Source organism: Sus scrofa, chromosome 17, assembly GCF_054392235.1.
Source record: "Sus scrofa isolate SSC_HxYL_T2T_F1_AM1 chromosome 17, Sscrofa_HxYL_maternal_Yorkshire_Landrace_v2.0, whole genome shotgun sequence".
In the NCBI taxonomy this organism is placed as follows: domain Eukaryota; kingdom Metazoa; phylum Chordata; class Mammalia; order Artiodactyla; family Suidae; genus Sus; species Sus scrofa.
In genome coordinates, this window is record NC_139399.1 from 35,303,577 (window position 1) to 35,323,180 (window position 19,604).

The 19,604-nt window shown below is 49.3% G+C and overlaps 1 protein-coding gene across 29 annotated transcripts in view; it reads left to right on the forward strand.

The window, feature by feature from the left end:
* The window catches only part of RIN2 (Ras and Rab interactor 2), a 251,143-nt gene that overhangs the window by 192,704 nt on the left and 38,835 nt on the right, over nucleotides 1–19,604 (forward strand). For all 29 annotated transcript variants that reach the window (XR_014832907.1, XM_085004574.1, XM_085004578.1 and 26 more), the window contains 2 exons: nucleotides 12,057–12,249; nucleotides 16,428–16,539. Coding sequence is in view for 19 of the 29 variants with exons in the window: in XM_085004574.1 (XP_084860700.1) it covers nucleotides 12,057–12,249; nucleotides 16,428–16,539 (305 nt within the window). In the remaining 10 variants the exon portion in view is untranslated. The remainder of the gene's footprint in view (nucleotides 1–12,056; nucleotides 12,250–16,427; nucleotides 16,540–19,604) is intronic.

The following is a 19,604-nucleotide window of genomic DNA, read 5'->3' on the forward strand; positions in this document are numbered from 1 at the left end:
GAAATCTGTCTTTAGAGACGGGGAAACTGAGGCTGGAAGGACATGTGGTAATGGCCTGGGGCCTTTCATTTATGACAAGTCAGCTAAGGCTTTGATCCAAGTCTGACTGCAGATGCTTTTCCCCTGAAACCACTGACAGTCAGGCTCAGGGCACAGTGGGATTGGGGTTCACATGCTTCACAAAAAAATAGAACTTGAGGAGTTCCCTGGTGGCTCAGTGGGTTAAGGACCCGGCATTGTCACTGCTGCTGTGGCTCTGCTTACTGCTGTGGTGCAGGTTCAGTCCCTGGCAGGTGCAGCCAAAAATAAATAAATTAGCACCTTGATATCGATGCATTCAGCATGCAGGAAGTGGGTGGGTTTGACTCTGTTACGTGAGACTTCATCGATGACTGAATGGTAGGCCCTCAGGAGGTGTGTACACAGGGCTCCCACTTCGAGTTCCCCAGACCTGCCTTCAGCAAAGGCAGCTTTCCCGCCAACAGAATCTCCTTCTCTTGGGCCCAGCCATAGCTGGCTGCTTTGAATGGAGTTCTGTCTCATTCCCAGTGGTGGAAGAAGACCTCCCAGGCAATCTGTATCCGGGGACCTCAAATGGAGAGCCTACCATCCAAGCCCTTTGTCTGGTGGGCACAGATGTACAATTCTAGGCCAAAACTCAGCAGCGACTTTTACACCCCAAGCCCAACATCAGCCACTCAATGGGTGTCTGGGCAGGGGGCGGGGGTGGGGGGCATCCATGAGGGAAGTTCTCTGGCAGTGAGGGCGGAGCTGCTCAAAGTTTGCATCTGTTGTCCTGGAAGGCTTTGGGCTCCTTCCTTTTCTTGCCCCAGGCGGGGAGATGGCCAGAAGCTGCGGGCTCCTACCAGGTAGGAGACCTTTTTCCGTCTTGCTTCTCTAGCTGGACTAGTAATTATGCTGGCATAAAACAAGTTAGCAAAAGAAAAACAACTGTCCTTATTAAGTGGAGCCCCAAAGGCGTGAAACCCAAACAGGTCATTGAGGGAAGAAGGGGGTGGGGGTGGCTTCAAAGGGGAGGAAGACAGTTCGCAGGAAGGTGAGGGGCAGGTGTTTGCAGGGCAGAGGAATCTTGCTGATATAAACCATTCCTCCTTGCCTTGAGCTTTCTTCCTGGGCCAAGCCTCTAAGTCTTTGAGGCATCGATGGGGAGGCAGCTCTCTGAGTCTGTTGGACCACATCGCCAACTGGAAACAATCCCTTTGCCAAAGTAGCATATTTTGGGGTGGCATTTTCTGCTTCCCCTCACCACCCACTTCCTGGTAAACACAGAGACAAGAACCCTTTGTCCCCTAGGGCTGGAACTGAGCGGCCAGTTCTACTGTTGGGGCCTGAGTCAGAGGGTGTGCAGAGAGGACCCGGACAGGAGCTGTGGAGGCCCAGCGCCCCCGACTCCTCGTTGCCTGCCGAGCTTCTCCATTTCCTCACTCACAAGGAATAAACTTCCTACCCATTCCGTTATGCCCAGAGCAAACGTTTCATCCACGCTTGCCCAGGGTTAGGCCTAAGTACAGCCAGGGGGAGGCATCCAGGCTAGTGAGAGATATGGGTAATGAGGGGTACCGTGGGGTGAGTGCCCCAGAGGCAGCTGCAGGTCATGGGGTGGGGGCAGGATTGGTTTTGACAGGTGGGTCAGGGCAGCTGTGGACACCCAGGAACTGCTTGAACTTGGGCAAGGAAGGGGCTGAGCAGAGGCAGAGAGATGCTTTTCTCAGGATGCCCTTCCCCCTTGAATTCAAGAGACGAGCTTGTAAACATTAATACAGGAAAAAGATCCTGTTCTTGTGCAAATTCTTTTAGCCCAAGTATCATTAGTTTTGCCACAAGTTTTCACCTATTCATGATCCGTCTTTGCTGTGAACTTACCTAGGGTTTTTCTTTCAATTGAATCACTTGTTACATTTATTTTGAAATAAGTTTATAAGCCAGTCATGAAAAGACAGAGGCTGCATGATTCTTCTTAGATGGGGTAATTAGAGTCATCAGATTCAAGGAGACAGAAAGGAGAATGGTGGTTCCCAAGACCTCGGGGGAAGGGAGGAATGAGGAGTTACTGTTTAACAGGTGTGGAGTTTCAGATTGGCAAGAGGAAGAGTTTGGATGCGAATGGACGCTTAACGAATCAGGCAGCACCCCATCAGCAAGGAGAAGGGAGCTCCCTCAAGCTGCAGAAAAGAAAAGAGAGGAAGTAGAGTTCCCATTGTGGCGCAGCAGAAATGAATCTGACTAGGAACCATGAGGTTGCAGGTTGGATCCCTGGCCTCACTCAATGGGTTAAGGATCTGGTGTTGCCGTGAGCTGTGGTGTAGGTCTCAGACACAGCTGGGCTTGGATCCTAAGTTGCAGTGGCTGTGGTGTAGGCTGGCAGCTGTAGGTCCAATTTGACCCCTAGCCTGGGTACCTCCATATACCACTACAAAGCAAAAAAAAAAAAAAAGGTAGAGAGGAAACGGAAGCATGAAGTGATTAGCAAAGAATGCATCATTTTTGGCAAGGTCACCCTCGTAAGGGAAAGGAAGGGGCTTATCAGGTTTATTAATGCTCAAGTTGGAAATTTCAAGTTGGCTGGTTAAAGGTCGCATTCTTGGGAGAGGCTGAAACTGTACCTAAGTAGTAAGTCTTGGTGGACTCAGCACAAGTGACTCCATTTGGGGCATGTATTTCTTTTTTAACAGTAGTGATGGTTGTACAGCAGTATGAATGGATTTAATACCACTTATACATGGTTAGGAGAGTACGTTTTGTGTTACGTATATTTTCCTCGGGTAAAAAAGGAGGGGCGGGGAGTAAATTTAATCTCCACCATAATTGGGAACTACACTAAATACTGTAAATATGTAACATTCAATTAAGTACTGGAGAGTTCCCACTGTGGCACAGTGGGTTTCTGTTCCGGCTTGTCTCTATGGAGGTGCTGGTTCGATACCCGGCTGTGCAGTGGGTTAAGGATCCAGTGTTGCTGTGGTGCAGGTCGCAGCTATGGCTCAGATGCAGTCCCTGGCCCAGGAACGTCCATATGCCGTGGGCACAGCCATGATAGTAGACAGACAGACAGATAGATAGGGGATAGATAAAGTACTGGACTTTAAAATAAAAACCATGCTTCCATGTACTACCATAGTATATCCAGCACTCCTGGGGAATTATTGTCAATTTTTCGTAAACCATTGAGAAGCTATCAGATATCAAAATTAATCTTTTCTGTCCTACCTGATAGAGTTTTGTTTTCCTTATGAGTTCTTCACTTTGTGTCAGGACGACAGTTTTTTTTGTTTGTTTGTTTGTTTGTTTGTCTTTTTGTCTTTTTAGGGCCGCACCCTCGGCACATGGAGAGTCCCAGGCTAGGGGTCTAATCAGAGCTGTAGCTGCTGGCCTACGCCACAGCCACAGCAACACCAGATCCAAGCCGGGTCTGCAACCTACACCGCAACTCATGGCAACGCCGGATCCCACTGAACGAGGCCAGGGATCGAACCCACAACCTCATGGTTCCTAGTCGGATTTGTTTCCACTGTGCCATGATGGGAACTCCAGGATGACAGTGCTTTATGTCAAGGTGACAGGCAAGGAGATGAGTCTTCAGTCATAATTAAGTCCTAAGAAAAACAACTTGGAACCCTGGGCTCTGCTTTTTTTGTTTTCTTGTCAGTCTGTGTTTTATTGATGATGTTAGCATCTGACTGATAATAACTAGCCCCGTCAGTTTCCCTTGATTCATTCTATGACTGCTTATTAGGCCTGTATGACATAAAGGAAGAAACACCATTAGTTTTCTTCAAGGTCTGGAATGTCCGCTGGGGGCCCCCAGGGCAGGAGCCCTCAGGCCGCAGGAAGACCTCTGAGTCTTCTGAAGGCTGAGGACCTGGGAACTCTTGGCTGGGAATCCAGGTGGGGTCTGGGAGGTAGGACCAAGGGGGAGCCTGCTTCTCACCCCTTCAGATTCCAGATTCCAGGCAGCCTTTGTGGGTCACTCAGCCCCACATCCAATGCCAGGACTAGCCTGGAAGGAGCAGGCATGGTGGGTGGGGATCCCCCTTCCAAGAAGCGAATTACCTTCTGTGGGCAAGGGTGGTGTGTGGGTCGAGGAACTGGGGAGTAGGGAAAAAGGGGACAAAGGCCAAAAGCCAGAGTTCCCTTAATGGCACAGCAGAAATGAATCCGACCAGAAACCAAGAGGTTGCGAGTTCGATCCCTGGCCTTACTCAGTGGGTTAAGGATCTGGCGTTGCCGTGAGCTGTGGTGTAGGTCGCAGACGAGGCTCGGATCTGGTGTGGCTGTGGCTCTGGCATAGGCCGGCAGCCGCAGTTCCCATTAGACCCCTAGCCTGGGACTCTCCTTATGCCGCAGGCACGGCCCTAAAATGGACAAAAGAGAAAAAAAATAAAACTAAGGCCAAAAGCCAAGGTGCATTTTAGGGGGTTTGATGATCCTTTGTCCAAATTCTCCTGCAGACGCAGTCATCCGAATGTGTCCAGATGGCTTAGCTTACAGAGCCCACCAGAAGACTTAGTTAGAATATCAGAGTGGCGTTTGCATGAAGGAGAGGGAAAGGTGCCGAATTCCAAGGCAGTGGGGCAGGGTTTGTACAGAGGCACACTCCCTGTGTAGACACCCAAAAGACAGCCAGGGAGCTGTGTGACATGGTTAGGGAGAGCTTTGCTTGGTCCGAGTCACCGCCCACCTTAGGTAATTCCACAAAGCACTTGCAGTTCATGCTAGAAGAGGTTTTCTGAAGGCGTTAATTAACTAAAGCAGTCTCTTTCTTTCCTTGACCTATGATCTAACATTCTGCTCTAGAAAGGAAATAACCTTCGCACAATTAAAATATTTGATTGAAATAGCTTTCAGCAGTTTCTGTTGTGGCTTAGTGGGTTGAGAACCCCATGTGGTCTCCCTGAGGATGTGGGTTTGATCCCTGGCCTCGATCAGTGGGTTAAGGATTTGGCATTGCCGCAGGGTTGCAGATGCAGCTCAGATCTGGCATTGCCATGGCTGTGGCGTATTGCAGCAACTCCAATGCAACCCCTAGCCCAGGAACTTCCATCCACTGCAGGTGCAGCCATTAAAAAAGAAAAGAGAGAAATAGCCTTTGTCTTTAAAATATAAACTCCATCTTATCATAGATATTGATATTAATTATCCATTATAATTGTTCAGCTAAATGATGTGTTTTTCATGACATAGGAAAGGTTTGGAGAGCTTTCTGGTTTGGCTGTATGCTGGTTTTATCTCCACGTCCTGACTGAGGACAGAGCCGTCCAGAGCACTGCGCTGTTGCTGAGACCCATTCCCCAAAGGGACATGTGCGCCCCTGGCTGAGAGTAATAATTTGGCATTTTGCCTTGTATCTAGTCCCCTTAAACCTCATTTTTTGCTATTCAATAGCTAATCTCAGAGTCTTGTGTATAGAAGGTTGTTGACCCTATTGGCTGCACTGGTGTTTTTGCCACAGAAACAACTTCACATCAAAGTTTTATATATTTAATGTATTGCTTTCTTTCTTTCCTTTTTCTTTCTTTCTTTCTTTTTTTTTTTTTTTTTCTTTTTTTGCCTTTTTAGGGCTGCACTGGCGGCATGTGGAGGTTCCCAGTCTAGGGGTTGAATCAGAGCTGCAGCCGCTGGCCACAGCCACAGCCTCTCGGGATCCAAGCCGTGTCTGCAGCCTACACCACAGCTCATGGCAATGTCGGATCCCCAACCCACCAGGGATCCAACCTGCATCCTCATGGATAAGGATTCGTTTCCACTGCACCACAACAGGAACTCCCCATGTATTGTTTTCTTAATTGCCTGTCACTTGTTTGAAAAAGGACTGACCTGGAAAGTAAGTCTACACTGGCATTGTGTTGTTTGGGATGGAGCTTGAGAGAGGGCAAGGGAGCCTTTCATCTAGACCCTGGACCTTAGAAGCTGCCTTTGGCTTGTGCTGTGCCTCCGGGGTTCCCGATTAGAACGAGCAAGCATAGTTTGGAAACTCTGCTGCGAATGAGTGGTGTCTTAGAGATGAATCTGATTCCGTGACGTTTAGGAGAACAAGGCCTCGGGTCTTCCTTGGGTCTTCCTGCCTGTCCTGCATGGGAAGGCACTGGCTGCCATCATTCCTTATGCTTGCACCTGCCTGGGCGACCAGCACCTGGTCCTGGGAATGATGGGAATACAGCCAAGTGGAAAGGCCACTCTGGTCCCACACTCCACAGAGTCTTACATTGGGTGTGACCAGAATGTCAGCAAGCCCTGGCCCCTCCCCGGGGCGGGTGGCATGTCCATTCATCTGCTGGAAAGCCCTGAAGCCTGGAGTGTTTGGAATGGGGGCAGATTTAGTCTGAGTGTTCCAGTGTTTGTTCTCTACCCCTGGAGGCACCTTGCTTGGAGGGCATTCTGTGCTTTGTCCAGTATTTTCACACGTGGCTGTGGGGCTCAGTGAATCCATGCTTAACTTCATCTCCCTCTGAAAGCAGGCCTAGACCCTTGGAAATAGTAGTAATCATTGAATAAATAAATGAACTCTAGGCGTTCATTCCCTCTGTGGCACAGTGGAAATGAAACCAGCTAGCATCCATGAGGGTGCAGGTTCGATCCCTGGCCTCAGTGGATCGGGGATCCAGCATTGCCCTGAGCTGCAGTATAGGTCACAGGTGCGGCTCAGATCCTGAGTTGCTGTGGCTGTGGTGTAGGTCGGCAGCTATAGTTCTGATTTGCCCCCTAGCCTGGGAACCTCCACATGCCACAGGTATGGCCCTAAAAAGAAAAGAAAAAAAGAATTCTACGCTCATAAAAACCCAGTGAGATGGTAGATATTTTCCTATTTTCCCCAACCTATTATTTCAAGAAATTCCGGACATTACAGAACAGTTTCAAGAGTAGTGCTATCCACCCTGGTCCCTCAGTGAAGGTGGCATCTGCCAGGTTCCCCCATTATCAGGACCCCTTTTCCTCTTCAGGATGAGGAATCTGTGGGATGATGTTTTAAGACTGTGAGTGTTCTGTTTCTTGACCATCTTTCAGCTCCTGATGTTAGCATCCATGCCTGCATCTCGTTTGCCTCTATCCCTTGTGGTGGTAGAGATAGTATTTTGCCATTTTCAGATTAGAAAGACAAAGCTGGAAAAGGGATCTGGCCAGGTCTCAGGTGCTGCCTTCCCGCTGTGACCATGTCCCCTGCACAACAGCTCCGTGGTTCCTCATCCTTCGCCCTCCCTCCCATTTGCAGGCAAACGCCTGTCTTAGAAATCATGGTTCCGTTCACATCTCATCAGGTTCCTTCTTGGGTCGAGTTCCCTTGAAGCAGAGCCTGAGACGGGGGTTCTGTGCGGAGATGGATTGAGAGAGCATCTCGGGAGCAGCCCGCAAAGGAGCGAGGGCACTAGGCTGGAAGCGGGAGGAGACCCGGCAGAGATTCAGGGTCAGCTGAAGTGCAGCCTCTGCCTGACCCCAAGGAGACCTCTCCAGCATGATGAGCTCCCCAGACCTGTCCCACCTTGAGGCCCAGCACCTTCCCCTGCACCCGTATCAACATGTCGTTTGCATGTGGCTGCTCCCACGGGAGGGCTTGTCTTCCCAGGGAGTCCAGAGAAGGGCAGCTGTGCACTTTGGCAGCAGGGGCACCCAGCTGGTTGAGGGGATCTTGGCAGGCAGAGCACCCACTCATTTCCCTCCTTACTTCTTTCCTGAGGCTTAATCCCGATGCAAGCCAACGTGTCCTGTAATAACATGCTATAAACTTCAGAGGGCTGGCTGCATAAAGGCGTGAGCTTCATCATTTGCAAAGACAAGGTCAAATTTATGGTTGCTCCTTTATGAGGCCCCATGAATCTTATTCACTACCTGCCTGTCTGGGCCCTGGCTTTTTTCGGGGGGGGGCATGCCTTCGACATATGCAAGTTTCTGGGCCAGGGATGAAACTTACGACACAGCAGTGACCTGAGGCACAGCAGTGATGATGCTGGATCCTTAACCTCTAGGCTACGAGGGAACTCCTGGGCCCTGGCTTTTTAAAGTGAAGTTAGTTGTTAGAACATAAGCTTTGTAACTTCTTAGCAATGGAGGCCTCATGGGTTGTGCCCTTCTGAGAAAGAACAAGTGTTTACTCTCGTGTTTGCTCTTGGCACAGGAGTGTTAGGATTGCCCTGTTGGAGGTTGTGAATTTGGTCTTGGTAAAATAGCACCAACCTGAGATGGCAGCGCTGAAATGTGTATTTATTAGGGTTCCTGGAATTCTTTCAGTGGCCTATTATCTGTCCCCCCCCCCAAACAAAGCCCACCTAAGGGGGTCAGAGTTCAAGTGCACATTTTGCTCTTAGGTCTTAAGCACATGTTACTTGCCTTCTTGGACTGGCAGCATCAGTGTCACCCCAGAGCTTTCTATAAATGCAGAGTTCTGGGCCCACCCCAGACCTGCAGCATCCAAATAACTGGGCCTGAAACCAGGAACCATGGTTTCCCAAACCCCAGCCGATTTCTCACACAGGCTCAAGCACCGATCAAGAGCAATGGTCGTAAACTTGGCTGCACACTGGAATCTCCTGGGGACTCTCAAACATCCTGATGTCTGTTTTCTGCCCTAAAAGTATCTGATTTCTTTGATCTGGGCTTGCAGCCATGAAGAATGTTTTAAGCTCCCCGGTGATGTTAACAGGCAGCCAGGGACGAGAATCACTGCTCTAAAGTTGCCCGGTTTACCTGATGGGAAAGGAATTTTAACGCCAGCTTCATCTTGAAACATTTGTTCTTGGAGTTGCAAAAATTCACTTCAAAATACCTGGAGGCCCTGAAATGGCATTTACAGAATGAGGAACTGCCCTTTCTTGGCACAGATGGTCCCCTCTGGAAACCTGTAGCAGCAATAAAGAAAAACACATATTTGAGAGGAGACAAAATATACATTTTTTTTTTTTTTTTCTTTTTAGGGCCTCGCTCACAGCTTATGGAAGTTTCTAGGTTAGGGGTCAAATTGGAGCTGCAGCCGCCACCCTACACCACAGCCACAGTGAGGCTGGATCCCAGCCGCATATTAGACCTACGCCACAGCTCACTGCAACACAAGATCCTTAACGCAGTGAGTGAGGTCAGGGATTGAGCCCGCATCCTCACGGAGACTGTGTCAGGTTCTTTACCCACTGAGCCACAGTGGGAACTCCAAAATGTAAATCTTGAATGGAAGCATGAGATTCTTTAGATCTGTAGCAAGTCCAGAAGGTCCAGGAGAGGGGATCAGATGGGGTCCTGGGGGGTGTTTCTCCTGAGTCCGCCCACCCCCCAGATGATCGTGTTACCTGGGCTTCCTCTCAGCAGTGTAGTGGTCTGGGTGGGGGATGGCTCCCCCTCCCCCACCCCATCCTGATCCATCACTCAGGATCACTTCAATGCTGAAGCCTTTTCCAAGACACTTATGTGGGTCCTGGGTTTAGACCTTCAAAGACCATGTGTATCCAACCTGAACTTGGCTGTTCAGACATGAATGGTGAGCAATGAAATATCACCTGCCATATCTGTCAACCAAGGATGTCACAGTCATCAGCGATTACAGCCATGTATGGAGCTGGTGAGCCCTGAGGGGCTCAGGACGAGAAAACCCAGGATGCTGGCCCCAGAGAGCAAGGTGCATATCAAAGGAAAGGTTTCAGGGAGTCCAGACCTTGCATGTTCCCACACATAGAAAAGCATTAAATTCTTTTTCGTTTTGTTTTTTTTCTTGTTTTTTGTTTTTTCAGGGCCACACCCGCAGCATATGGAAGTTCCCAGGCTAGGGGTCCAATTGGAGCTACATCTGCGACCTAACACCACAGCTCACGGCAATGCCGGATCCTTAACCCACTGAGCAAGGCCAGGGATCGAACCCACAACCTCATGGTTCCTAGTCGGATTCGTTTCCACTGTGCCACGATGGGGACTCCAAGAAAAGTGCTAAGTTCTTTAACTTGAGATCTCTAGTGTTCTTCTATTAACAGTAATCTTTTGTTCTAACCACTTGCTCTTTGTTGCAAAACTCCTTTATATCCTAGCTCCTCCTGGCCTCCTAGGAGCAGTTTTCTCAGGGTTACTTGAGATGCTGCCTCCTGGGCTTAAGTCCTAGGCTTTGTCCACTGAATACAACATAGCTCTCAACTTTTAGGTGGTACTTTCTTTTCCCCCGTACCCTTAGCGTGTGGAAGTTCCCAGGCCAGAGATCAAACCTGTGCCACAACAGTGACCCGAGCCATGGCAGTGACCATGCTGGATCCTTAACCCACTGAACCACAAGGGAACTCCAGGTTCATATCTTTTAGTCAACAGTGGTCGGGCCCGGTGGTCCCACTGGATGTGTTGGTAGCAGGGGTGGTGAGAGCTCTGAGTGTGGCCGAGGAGAGAACACCCAGAGCTGGAACAGCCTTGCGTGGATGGACTTCCACCCTCTCTCTTGACAGAGGCCCGTCCTTAGGCAGGTTCCTCAAGCAGCCGGGGCCCTCCTGGACCTCTTTTTAAAAACTGGGGTCTTGGCACCTCCTTCTAGAGCTATTGTGAGAAGTGGATGAGAGACTGTTTACAGAACGTTGACCCACAGTGGACAACACCTCGACACAGGCCATCCTGTGTTCATGATCTTACCAGTTACCTGCAAAGCTGATTTCTAGCTCTGCCATTCCACAGCTAGTTATTACTCTGGACAGCTCAGGAACGTCTCAGGCCTTGGTTTCCTTGCTCATAAAATGGGTCTTAACTACTCAATAAGAAGGTCAGTGTTGGGTGTCAAAGGAGGTGATGGAACTCAATACGATATTATTTTTTATTAGGCTTTCATTCCCATATCATACAATTGAGTGGTTTTCACAGAGTTGGACAGCCCTCAGCTCACCTTCCAGAACATTCTGTGACCTTGAAAGAACCCCCACACCCACTGGCAGCCATGACATCACCCCCCTCCCCCCACCCCCAGTCCCTGACAACCACTAATCTTTCTGTCTCTGTTTTTGCCAAATCTAGAGATTTCATGTAAGTGGAATTGCACAGTACCGTGTCTGGCTTCTTTCACTCCGCATGAAGTCATCCAGGTTCATCCATTTCAAAGCATGGATCAGTCCCTCGTTTCATGCAAAGAATGAATGCATATCATGGCCGAATAAATTCCTTCACGTGGATATACCACGTTTTATCTATCTGTTCATTAGTTAGGCTGTTTCCACCTTTTGGCTGTTATGAATAATGTTAATATGATTTTATCAATAGCCCAACACCTTTCCACTGTGGGATTTTATTAGAAATAATATTACGAATGTAAGTGAAAATGCCTAGATGTGTGGAAGGAAATGCAATCCCATTCATTTGGGCACAAAATGAGTTTGAGTGTGAGTGTTTGTCTCGTCTTCGAGAGCTCGCCTGGTCACGTTCTTGTGCCTGGGAACTTCCTGGTTACCATATGGGATTTAGCCTTTAGGGTTCTGTGTTCAAAGTAAGAAACAGTCTTTGGCAGAAGACAGATCAAACAGCATTCGGGGTTTTATTTTATTTTTTTTTTAATTTTATTTATTTATTTATTGCTTTTTAGGGCCGCACCCCCGGCACATGGAAGTTCCCAGGCTAGGGGTCCAATGGGAGCTATAGCTACTGCCTACACCTCAGCCACAGCAACACCAGATCCGAGCCATGTCTGTGATCCATGCCACAGCTCACAGCAATGCCGGATCCTTAACCCACTGAGCAAGGCCAGGGATCGAACCCATAACCTCATGGTTCCTAGTTGAATACGTTTCCACTGTGCCACAATGGGTATTCCGTGCATTCAGGATGTTTAGAACCTTTAGAAAACTGGCTCAGAAGTGGAAGGTGTGTGTGTGGAGTCTTGTTGAGGACTGTTGGGTACCATCTGGGATGTTAAGAGATGTGGGTGAAACGTAGCCTGGTGTTTGCGCTCGGAAAGCCCCGGGTCTGGAGGGGGAGACGGGGGAGGTGTGGTGACAGGCTGGGCGGGTGCTGTGATGGCTCAGCCTACAGGGCTGTGGGATGGCATCCTTGTTAGCAAGACTGTGCTGCAGCCATCTGACCCTGCCAATTCTTTCTCCTAGCATGGTAAGACACAAGGACGACGGCTACGCCGAGGAGAAGGATGTGAAGGCCTGTCCCCGGGACTCGGGCTATGACAGCCTCTCCAACAGGCTCAGTGTCCTGGACCGGCTCCTCCACACCCACCCCATCTGGCTGCAGCTGAGCCTGAGCGAGGAGGAGGCTGCTGCAGTCCTGCAGTCACAGCCTCCGGGGGTAAGACTCAGAGATGAGCAAACATGTTAAGGCAGGCCAGGCTGTTGCTTCCTTAAAGAGAAAGACGCGGAGTTCCAGAGACTTCAGCCCCACCTATAGGGAGCATGGCTCCTGGTGTGTACCTCGTTACTGTGCAGAAGAATTCTGGAAACTGTGGAGGCAGCTCCCAGGAACAGAGGTTTTCATGATTTGCTTTTTTGCTCGGTGACCACGGGAAGCCCAGGACTCTGCAGAATAACAGGGTGTCTAGGTAAAGCGGAGGGGCTGCTGGCCAGAGGCCCTGGGCCTGACTCCTTGAGATCTGGCCTTGAGCATGAGCCCGGACCTGGTTCCTCATTGCCCCTGTGGTTTTCCTGTTATTATGAGCCTGGAAACCCTGCCAGGGCCCCAGCTATGCACCTTGGGACTCAATCTCCGAAAGTTCTCCACCCACAGTCTTGTCTGCTCAGGCTGCCACTGCGATCCTCTTTCCCTTGGGTTTTCTCAGTGCTATCCTCACGAGTCAAAGTCCAATTGGGGTTCTTCAGCTCCCACCTACCCAAGACCAGCCTCATCTTTTTTTTTTTTTTTTTTTTTTTTTTGTCTTTTTGTCTTTTGGGGGCTGCACCTGTGGCATATGGAGGTTCCCATGCTAGGGGTCCAATTGGAGCTGTAGCCACCGGCCTACACCAGAGCCACAGCAATGCCAGATCCGAGCCGTGTCTGTGACTTACACCACAGCTCACGGCAACACCAGATCCTTAACACACTGAGCCAGGCCAGGGCTCGAACCCGCAACCTTATGGTTCCTAGTCAGATTCATTTCCACTGCACCATGACAGGAACTCCAAGACCAGTCTCATCTTAATCACACCTGCTCCATGCCTCTAAAGAGATTTCTCCAAAAAAAAAATGTTATTCAGGCTTGGTAGGGACATCCTGTGTTGTCCAGTATGGTAGCCACTTGTCCCATGCGGCTATGTAAGTTACATTAATAAAATAGAATAGAGTAAAAACTTGGTTCCTCAGTTGCACAAGCCACGTTTTAAGTGCTCAAAAAGTAATGGATAGGAAATTCCCACTGTGGCTCAGCGGTAACAAAACTGGATAATATCCATGAGGACACGGGTTCTATCCCCGGCCTCTTTAAGGATGCTGTGTTGCCATGAGCTGTGGTGTAGGTCACAGACATGGCTCGGATCCTGCGTTGCTGTGACTGTGGTGTAGGCCAGCAGCTGCAGCTCCGATTCAACCCCTAGCCTGAGTACTTCCATATGCTGAGGGTACGGCCCTAAAAAGCAAAAAACAAAAAACAAAAAACAAAAAAAAGGAAAGGAAAAAAAAGTGATGGATGGTGCAAAATATAGAGCATGTCCCACCATCACAGAAGATTCTACTGGACAGCACTTGGGTACAACATCTATTTCCAAAACGAGGATGACTACAATCGATCACAGTTAAGATAAGACTGGAAATAACACACAACAAGAGATAGAAACTAAGAAATAGATGGAGAGGTGGGGAGAAAATTCCTTCCTTAGCTGACTGAGGAATGCTGTAACAATTGGGTGTAAAAAGAAACTTTCAGGAGTTCCCGTCGTGGCTCAGTGGTTAATGAATCTGACCGGGAACCATGAGGTTGCAGGTTCGATCCCTGGCCTCCCTCAGTAGGTTAAGGATCCGGCGTTGCCGTGAGCTGTGGTGTGGGTCGCAGACATGGCTCGGATCTGGCGTTGCTGTGGCTGTGGCGAAGGCCGGCAGCTACAGCTCTGATTAGACCCCTAGCCTGGGAAACTCTATATGCCACGGGTGCGGCCCTCAAAAGACAAAAGAAAAAAAAAAGAAAAAAAAAAACTTTCGAGTTTTCTATCAGTCAGAGCTTGTCGGTTATCATGTTTTGACTTATAGGTGAGTCTTTGTTTCTCATCTGACAGAAACAGACAGGACTGGGACCTCTGTTGGAACACGCTCAGGGTAAAAGGCACAGTATTTGATCCTCTTTGTGGAGAGTTCCTTGGCCAGTATGCTGGGTTGTTGCTTCTGGTTTTGGTCTAGACAGTCAGGACCGCCTTCTTCGAGGCCCCCTACTTTTTGCAGGTTGAGTCGTCTGTTCCTGTATTTCTGCAAAAAAAAACCTACAGAGGAAGGTTGCCCATGTTGCTAGGCAACGGTTTCCCTCCCTGCCCATCCCTGCTTCTGGAGTCAGCCCCATCCATTCCTTTTGAGAGCTGGTGAGAAGCCAGTCAGGCAGGGGCGGGGGGGATTCTCCACCTACCTGATGCCTGGGCAGGACCTGCCTGACGGGATGGGGCAGGCCAAGGGCAGGTGCGAACAGGAGAGGCCACGGTTCACCAAGAGAAGCAAGGATGCTGAAGAGAAGGGAGGGCAGATGTGTGTAAAGGGGAGCAATGGAAAAGACCGGCCCTGGTGGCATCTGTCCTTGCAGGTGCCACCATCCCTAATTAACCTGCAGTCGACGGTGGGGTGAACAAGTGTTTCTGCGAAGAGTCAGAACATCAGTGTTTTTGGCTTTGCGGCCCTTAGAGTCTCTGTCATAACCACTCAGCTCTGCCATCGTTGGGCAGATGTGGCCGTGGACAATAGGCAAACCAAAATGCAAGGCTGTGTGTCAGTAAACTTTTTGAAAGTAAGTAGCAGGATGGATTTGGTCCAAAGGCCATGCTTTGCCAACTGCTGACCTAAGGTTGCAGACATTCAGGAGATAAAGCCGAGAAGTTGTTCTCTCCCTGAGTCGGTTCAAGGAGATCCCACCAGCCATAATCCAGCAGCTGCCTCCCAGCAGCGCTTTGGGGCTTTTGCTCAAGAGGGTCGCATTGAGGAAACATGTGCTTCAGCTCTAGGGTGACCCAGAGCCATTGACTCCCAGAGCTGGCAAAATCTGTGGCTGCCTCCCCATAGGTGCTGTCCTGTCTCCTTACCCGACACCCAATTCCCACTACCCCTTCTCCCTGCAAAAAGTATCCCAGGAGCTATTGACTGGACATAAAGACATGACGATTGGATGGAAAAAAATAAAAGGCTATGGAAAAGTAGGAGAGTAGAGAGAAGATACCCAGATGCAGAGAAAAGAGAAGAAAAGAAATGATACAGGATGGGGTCCTTGGAGAGGGTCATATATCCTATATACAGAAGGGACCCAGGATGCAGCCAGGCCGCCACACTGCAAGGAGTGCCCTTGGATTTGCAACCTCAGTAGATGCAGCCCTCTGGAGTTGTGCAGTGCACAACCTGCACGACAGCACAAGGCATACTCATCTCTGCAGTGACAGAGGCTGGGATGGTCCCCTGAGATCAGCACCAAGAGGTGGGCTGGTATATATATACATCTGAAGGCATCATTTGGAACCAGAGGGAGCTGTCAGAAAGTGAAGTGTGTCAGGAGTAAGGAGAACACCAGCCTCAGCACTGGCTCTGGTGAACCTCAGCGCACAACTCCCCACCTCCCAAAGAAAACTGCCGTGTTCTGCTCCAGCAGATGTGACCCTGCCTGGTCTTGCCTTATTATCCATTTTCTAAGAGAGGCTAGACATTCAGAGTTTTGTTTGCTTGTTTGTTTTGGCTACACCCAAGGCATGTGAATGTTCCTAGGCCAAGGATCAAACACCCCCACCCCACCCCACCCCTCACCAATGCCAGATGCTTACCTCTAGGCCACTGGAGAACTCCAACATTCAGATTTTAGTGTGGGGGAAAAAAAAACCCCAAACTTGTGCTTTTTCACTTTTGGCAACAAATTCAGATTTCAATCTTAAATATACCCATGAGCCAGATTAGCCAACAAACTTCTAACTCACCACCAATAGCTTAGCTGTGTGACCTGTGTCTAGAATTTCGGTCTCATCAACCAGGGTGCCCTTATCAGACACAGGCTAGAAAGTATGTAACATGAGCTGTAAAACTCTCACCAGACTGAAAATGGTTCTGCAGACTAAGGAAGTTCTTAGCCTCATGGAGGAGATTCCATCAAAGGGAGAGTAGGATCCTGCAGAAGCCAGTTACCAAAGAAAGGCGTCTATGGTCTGATGCTCCCCTTCCATGGCGGTCGTGTCCCCCCTCAAGCCACGTGGTTTGGCTAGAAGAGGGGTTGCATTTATGGATGCTGGGGATAAAGGAAATCACAGCCCAGGTCCCAGCCTTCTAGATATTTCCTGACTTTGAATTTCTTTTCCCTCCTATAGATTTTCCTGGTCCGTAAATCCACCAAAATGCAAAAGAAAGTCCTCTCCCTTCGCCTGCCCTGTGAATTTGGAGCCCCGCTCAAGGAATTTGCCATAAAGGAAAGCACATACAGTAAGTGAGCTTCGGGTGGTTAGGTCCTGGTGAAGTAAGGGCCTCGGGTCTTTGAGCAGCTGGAAGGGGAAAGAGCCTTTGAGACACACGGATGTGGTCAGAGTCTCAGCCTTGTCACTTGTTCCCTGGGTGACAGGGCAGGTAACTTACTCCAGGAGCCTCGGGTTTCTTGCCTGTACGATGGGGTGATAGGAACCTCAGAATGCTGTTGGCAGTTCAGTTAAACAACCCGTGCGTGTGTTTGCAGCCTACTGCCTGGCATACAGCAGGGATCTAACAGAGGGTGGCTTCCTCGCCACCTTCCCAGTTACGCATGGCGTGGTCCCCAGGTTTGCTGCTGACCAAGCTGTGGGCAGGATACACGGCGAAGACTCTCTCTGGGCTCTCACACTAAAGCGTGTGTCTGCACAGCTCTGTGAAGAGTCCTGGCATGGACCTGTCCCCTCTGGGCCGTTCCTGTTTAGTCCCTTATGAAAGGCAGCTGGTCACAGGCAGAATCAAGCCCTTTGGAAAAACTGCCCGCCTGAAGATTTGGAGGGATGATGGTCAGGACGGTCAGTGTTCTTTCTGCTGATCCATGGCCACTGCAAATGGGACGTCTCGGGAGGCCAAATTTTCAATGAAAAAGGGAAGACACTGTCCCGATGTCCTGCCAGCCCCCAGCAGCAATCAGAAGGCAGACGTGCACCCCAAAGGGAAGGCTTCATTGAGTCACAGACGATCAAGCCACGGTGTGAAGGCGAGTTGGGATGCCCGTCAGCTGTTGGACAGATAATAATGACCTGATTCTTTTTTTTTTTTTTTTTTTTTTTGGCTTTTCGCCTTTTCCGGGGCTGCTCCCGCAGCATATGGAGGTTCCCAGGCTAGGGGTCGAATCAGAGCTGTAGCCACCGGCCTACACCAGAGCCACAGCAACGCAGGATCCAAGCCGCGTCTGCAACCTACACCACAGCTCACGGCAACGCCGGATCCTTAACCCACTGAGCAAGGGCAGGGACCGAACCCGCAACCTCATGGTTCCTAGTCGGATTCGTTAACCACTGTGCCACGACGGGAACTCCCAAAAGCTTTTTAATTTTTTAATTTGATGTAGTCTCACTTACTAATTTTTGCTATTTTTTTTTTTTTTTTTTTTTTTTTTTTGCTTTTTTAGGGCCACACCCATGGCATATGGAGATTCCCAGGCTAGGTGTTGAATTGGAGCTACAGCTGCCAGCCTGCACTATAGCCATAGCAACGCCAGATCTGAGCTGTGTCTGTGACCTACACCACAGGATCCTTAACCCACTGAGCGAGGCCAGGGATTGAACCCACAACCTCACGGTTCCTAGTTGGATTTGTTTCTGCTGAGCCACAACAGGAACTCCTAATTTTTGCTTTTTTTATTTGTGCTTTTGGTATCATATCAAAAAAAATTGTTGCCAGAACTAATGTCCAGAAACTTTTCTCTATATTTTCTTCTAGGAGTTTGATAGTTTCAGGCCTTATGTTAAGGCTTTAATCCATTTTTAGTTTTTTTTTTTTTTTAATCTTTTTGCCTTTTCTAGGGCTGCTTCCCGCAGCACATGGAGGTTCCCAGGCTAGGGGTCTAATCAGAGCTGTAGCCACTGGCCTACAACAGCGCCATAGCAACACGGGATCCAAATTGCATCTGCGACCTACACCACAGCTCATGGCAACGCCAGATCCTTAACCCACTGAACAAGGCCAGGGATTGAACCCACAACCTCGTGGTTCCTAGTCAGATTCATTAACCACCACACCACGACAAGAACTCCTCAAGTTCATTTTTATCAGTGGTATAAAATAGGAGTATAGTTTCATTCTTCTGCATGTGGTTATTCAGTTTTCCTAGCACCATTTATTTAAAAGACTGTCCTTTCTTCATGGAGTCTTTTTGTCTTTTTTTAGTTGACTGTAAATGTGTAGATTTAGCTCTGGGCTCTATTCTGCTCGGTTTGTCTATGTGTCTATTTTTTTTTTTTTTTTTTGTCTTTTTGTCTTTTGTTGTTGTGGCTATTTCTTGGGCCGCTCCCGCAGCATATGGAGGTTCCCAGGCTAGGGGTCGAATCGGAGCTGTAGCCACCGGCCTACGCCAGAGCCACAGCAACGCGGGATCCGAGCCGCGTCTGCAACCTACACCACAGCTCACGGCAACGCCGGATCGTTAACCCACTGAGCAAGGGCAGGGACCGAACCCGCAACCTCATGGTTCCTAGTCAGATTCGTTAACCACTGCGCCACGACGGGAACTCCATAACGACCTGATTCTTACTTGCTTCTTGGTTATAATCTGAGCAGGCCTCAGCCCCTGCCTTTGAAGGAGCTGGAGGTACTAAGACCAATTTCAAGGCCCATGTGGGCTTCCGCTCGGCCCAGGGCTCATAGTCTTGCTGAGCCAAACAACCATTAGCTGAGTCTGGAGAAGATGTCCTTGCAGCAGTAGGACTTGCAGCCTCACATCAGCTGGGGACACTGGTCCTGTCATGTTTTTCCTCCAGACCTCTCCCAAAGTTGCTGGCATCAGGGAAGAACTTCCACGTGCAAAGACACCTGAGCAGTCCCTGAACCTGGTCAGTTTATTTACATTTAGAAGGGAATTAGAAGGTAGATATTGGGAGCCCCGGCATGGCTCACCAGTAACGATTCCAACTAGCATCTGTGAAGACACAGGTTCAATCCCTGGCCTCACTCACTGGGTTAAGGAGCCCACATTCCTGTGGCTGTGGTGAAGGTTGGCAGCTGCAGCTCTGATTGGACCCCTAGCCTGGGAACCTCCATATGCCTCGGGTACAGCCCTACAAAGACAGGAAAAAAAAAAAAAAAAAGGAAAAAAGAAGGTAGATGTCAAACCTGCCATCTTCAAGACAATGAATTAAATATCAAGTGAAAAAAGGCGATCCTGAGTTGGCTCCTGAGAGTCAGCTAGCCGAGAAGTGATACATCTAAATGGTCTTTAACCCCCTTGCAACACCCAGAGTGAACCATGAGCACAAAGCCTGGAAGTGCCTCCTTCCCCTCCTACAACAGGTACAGTTAGTATTTGTCCTTTAAACGTTTCTTGC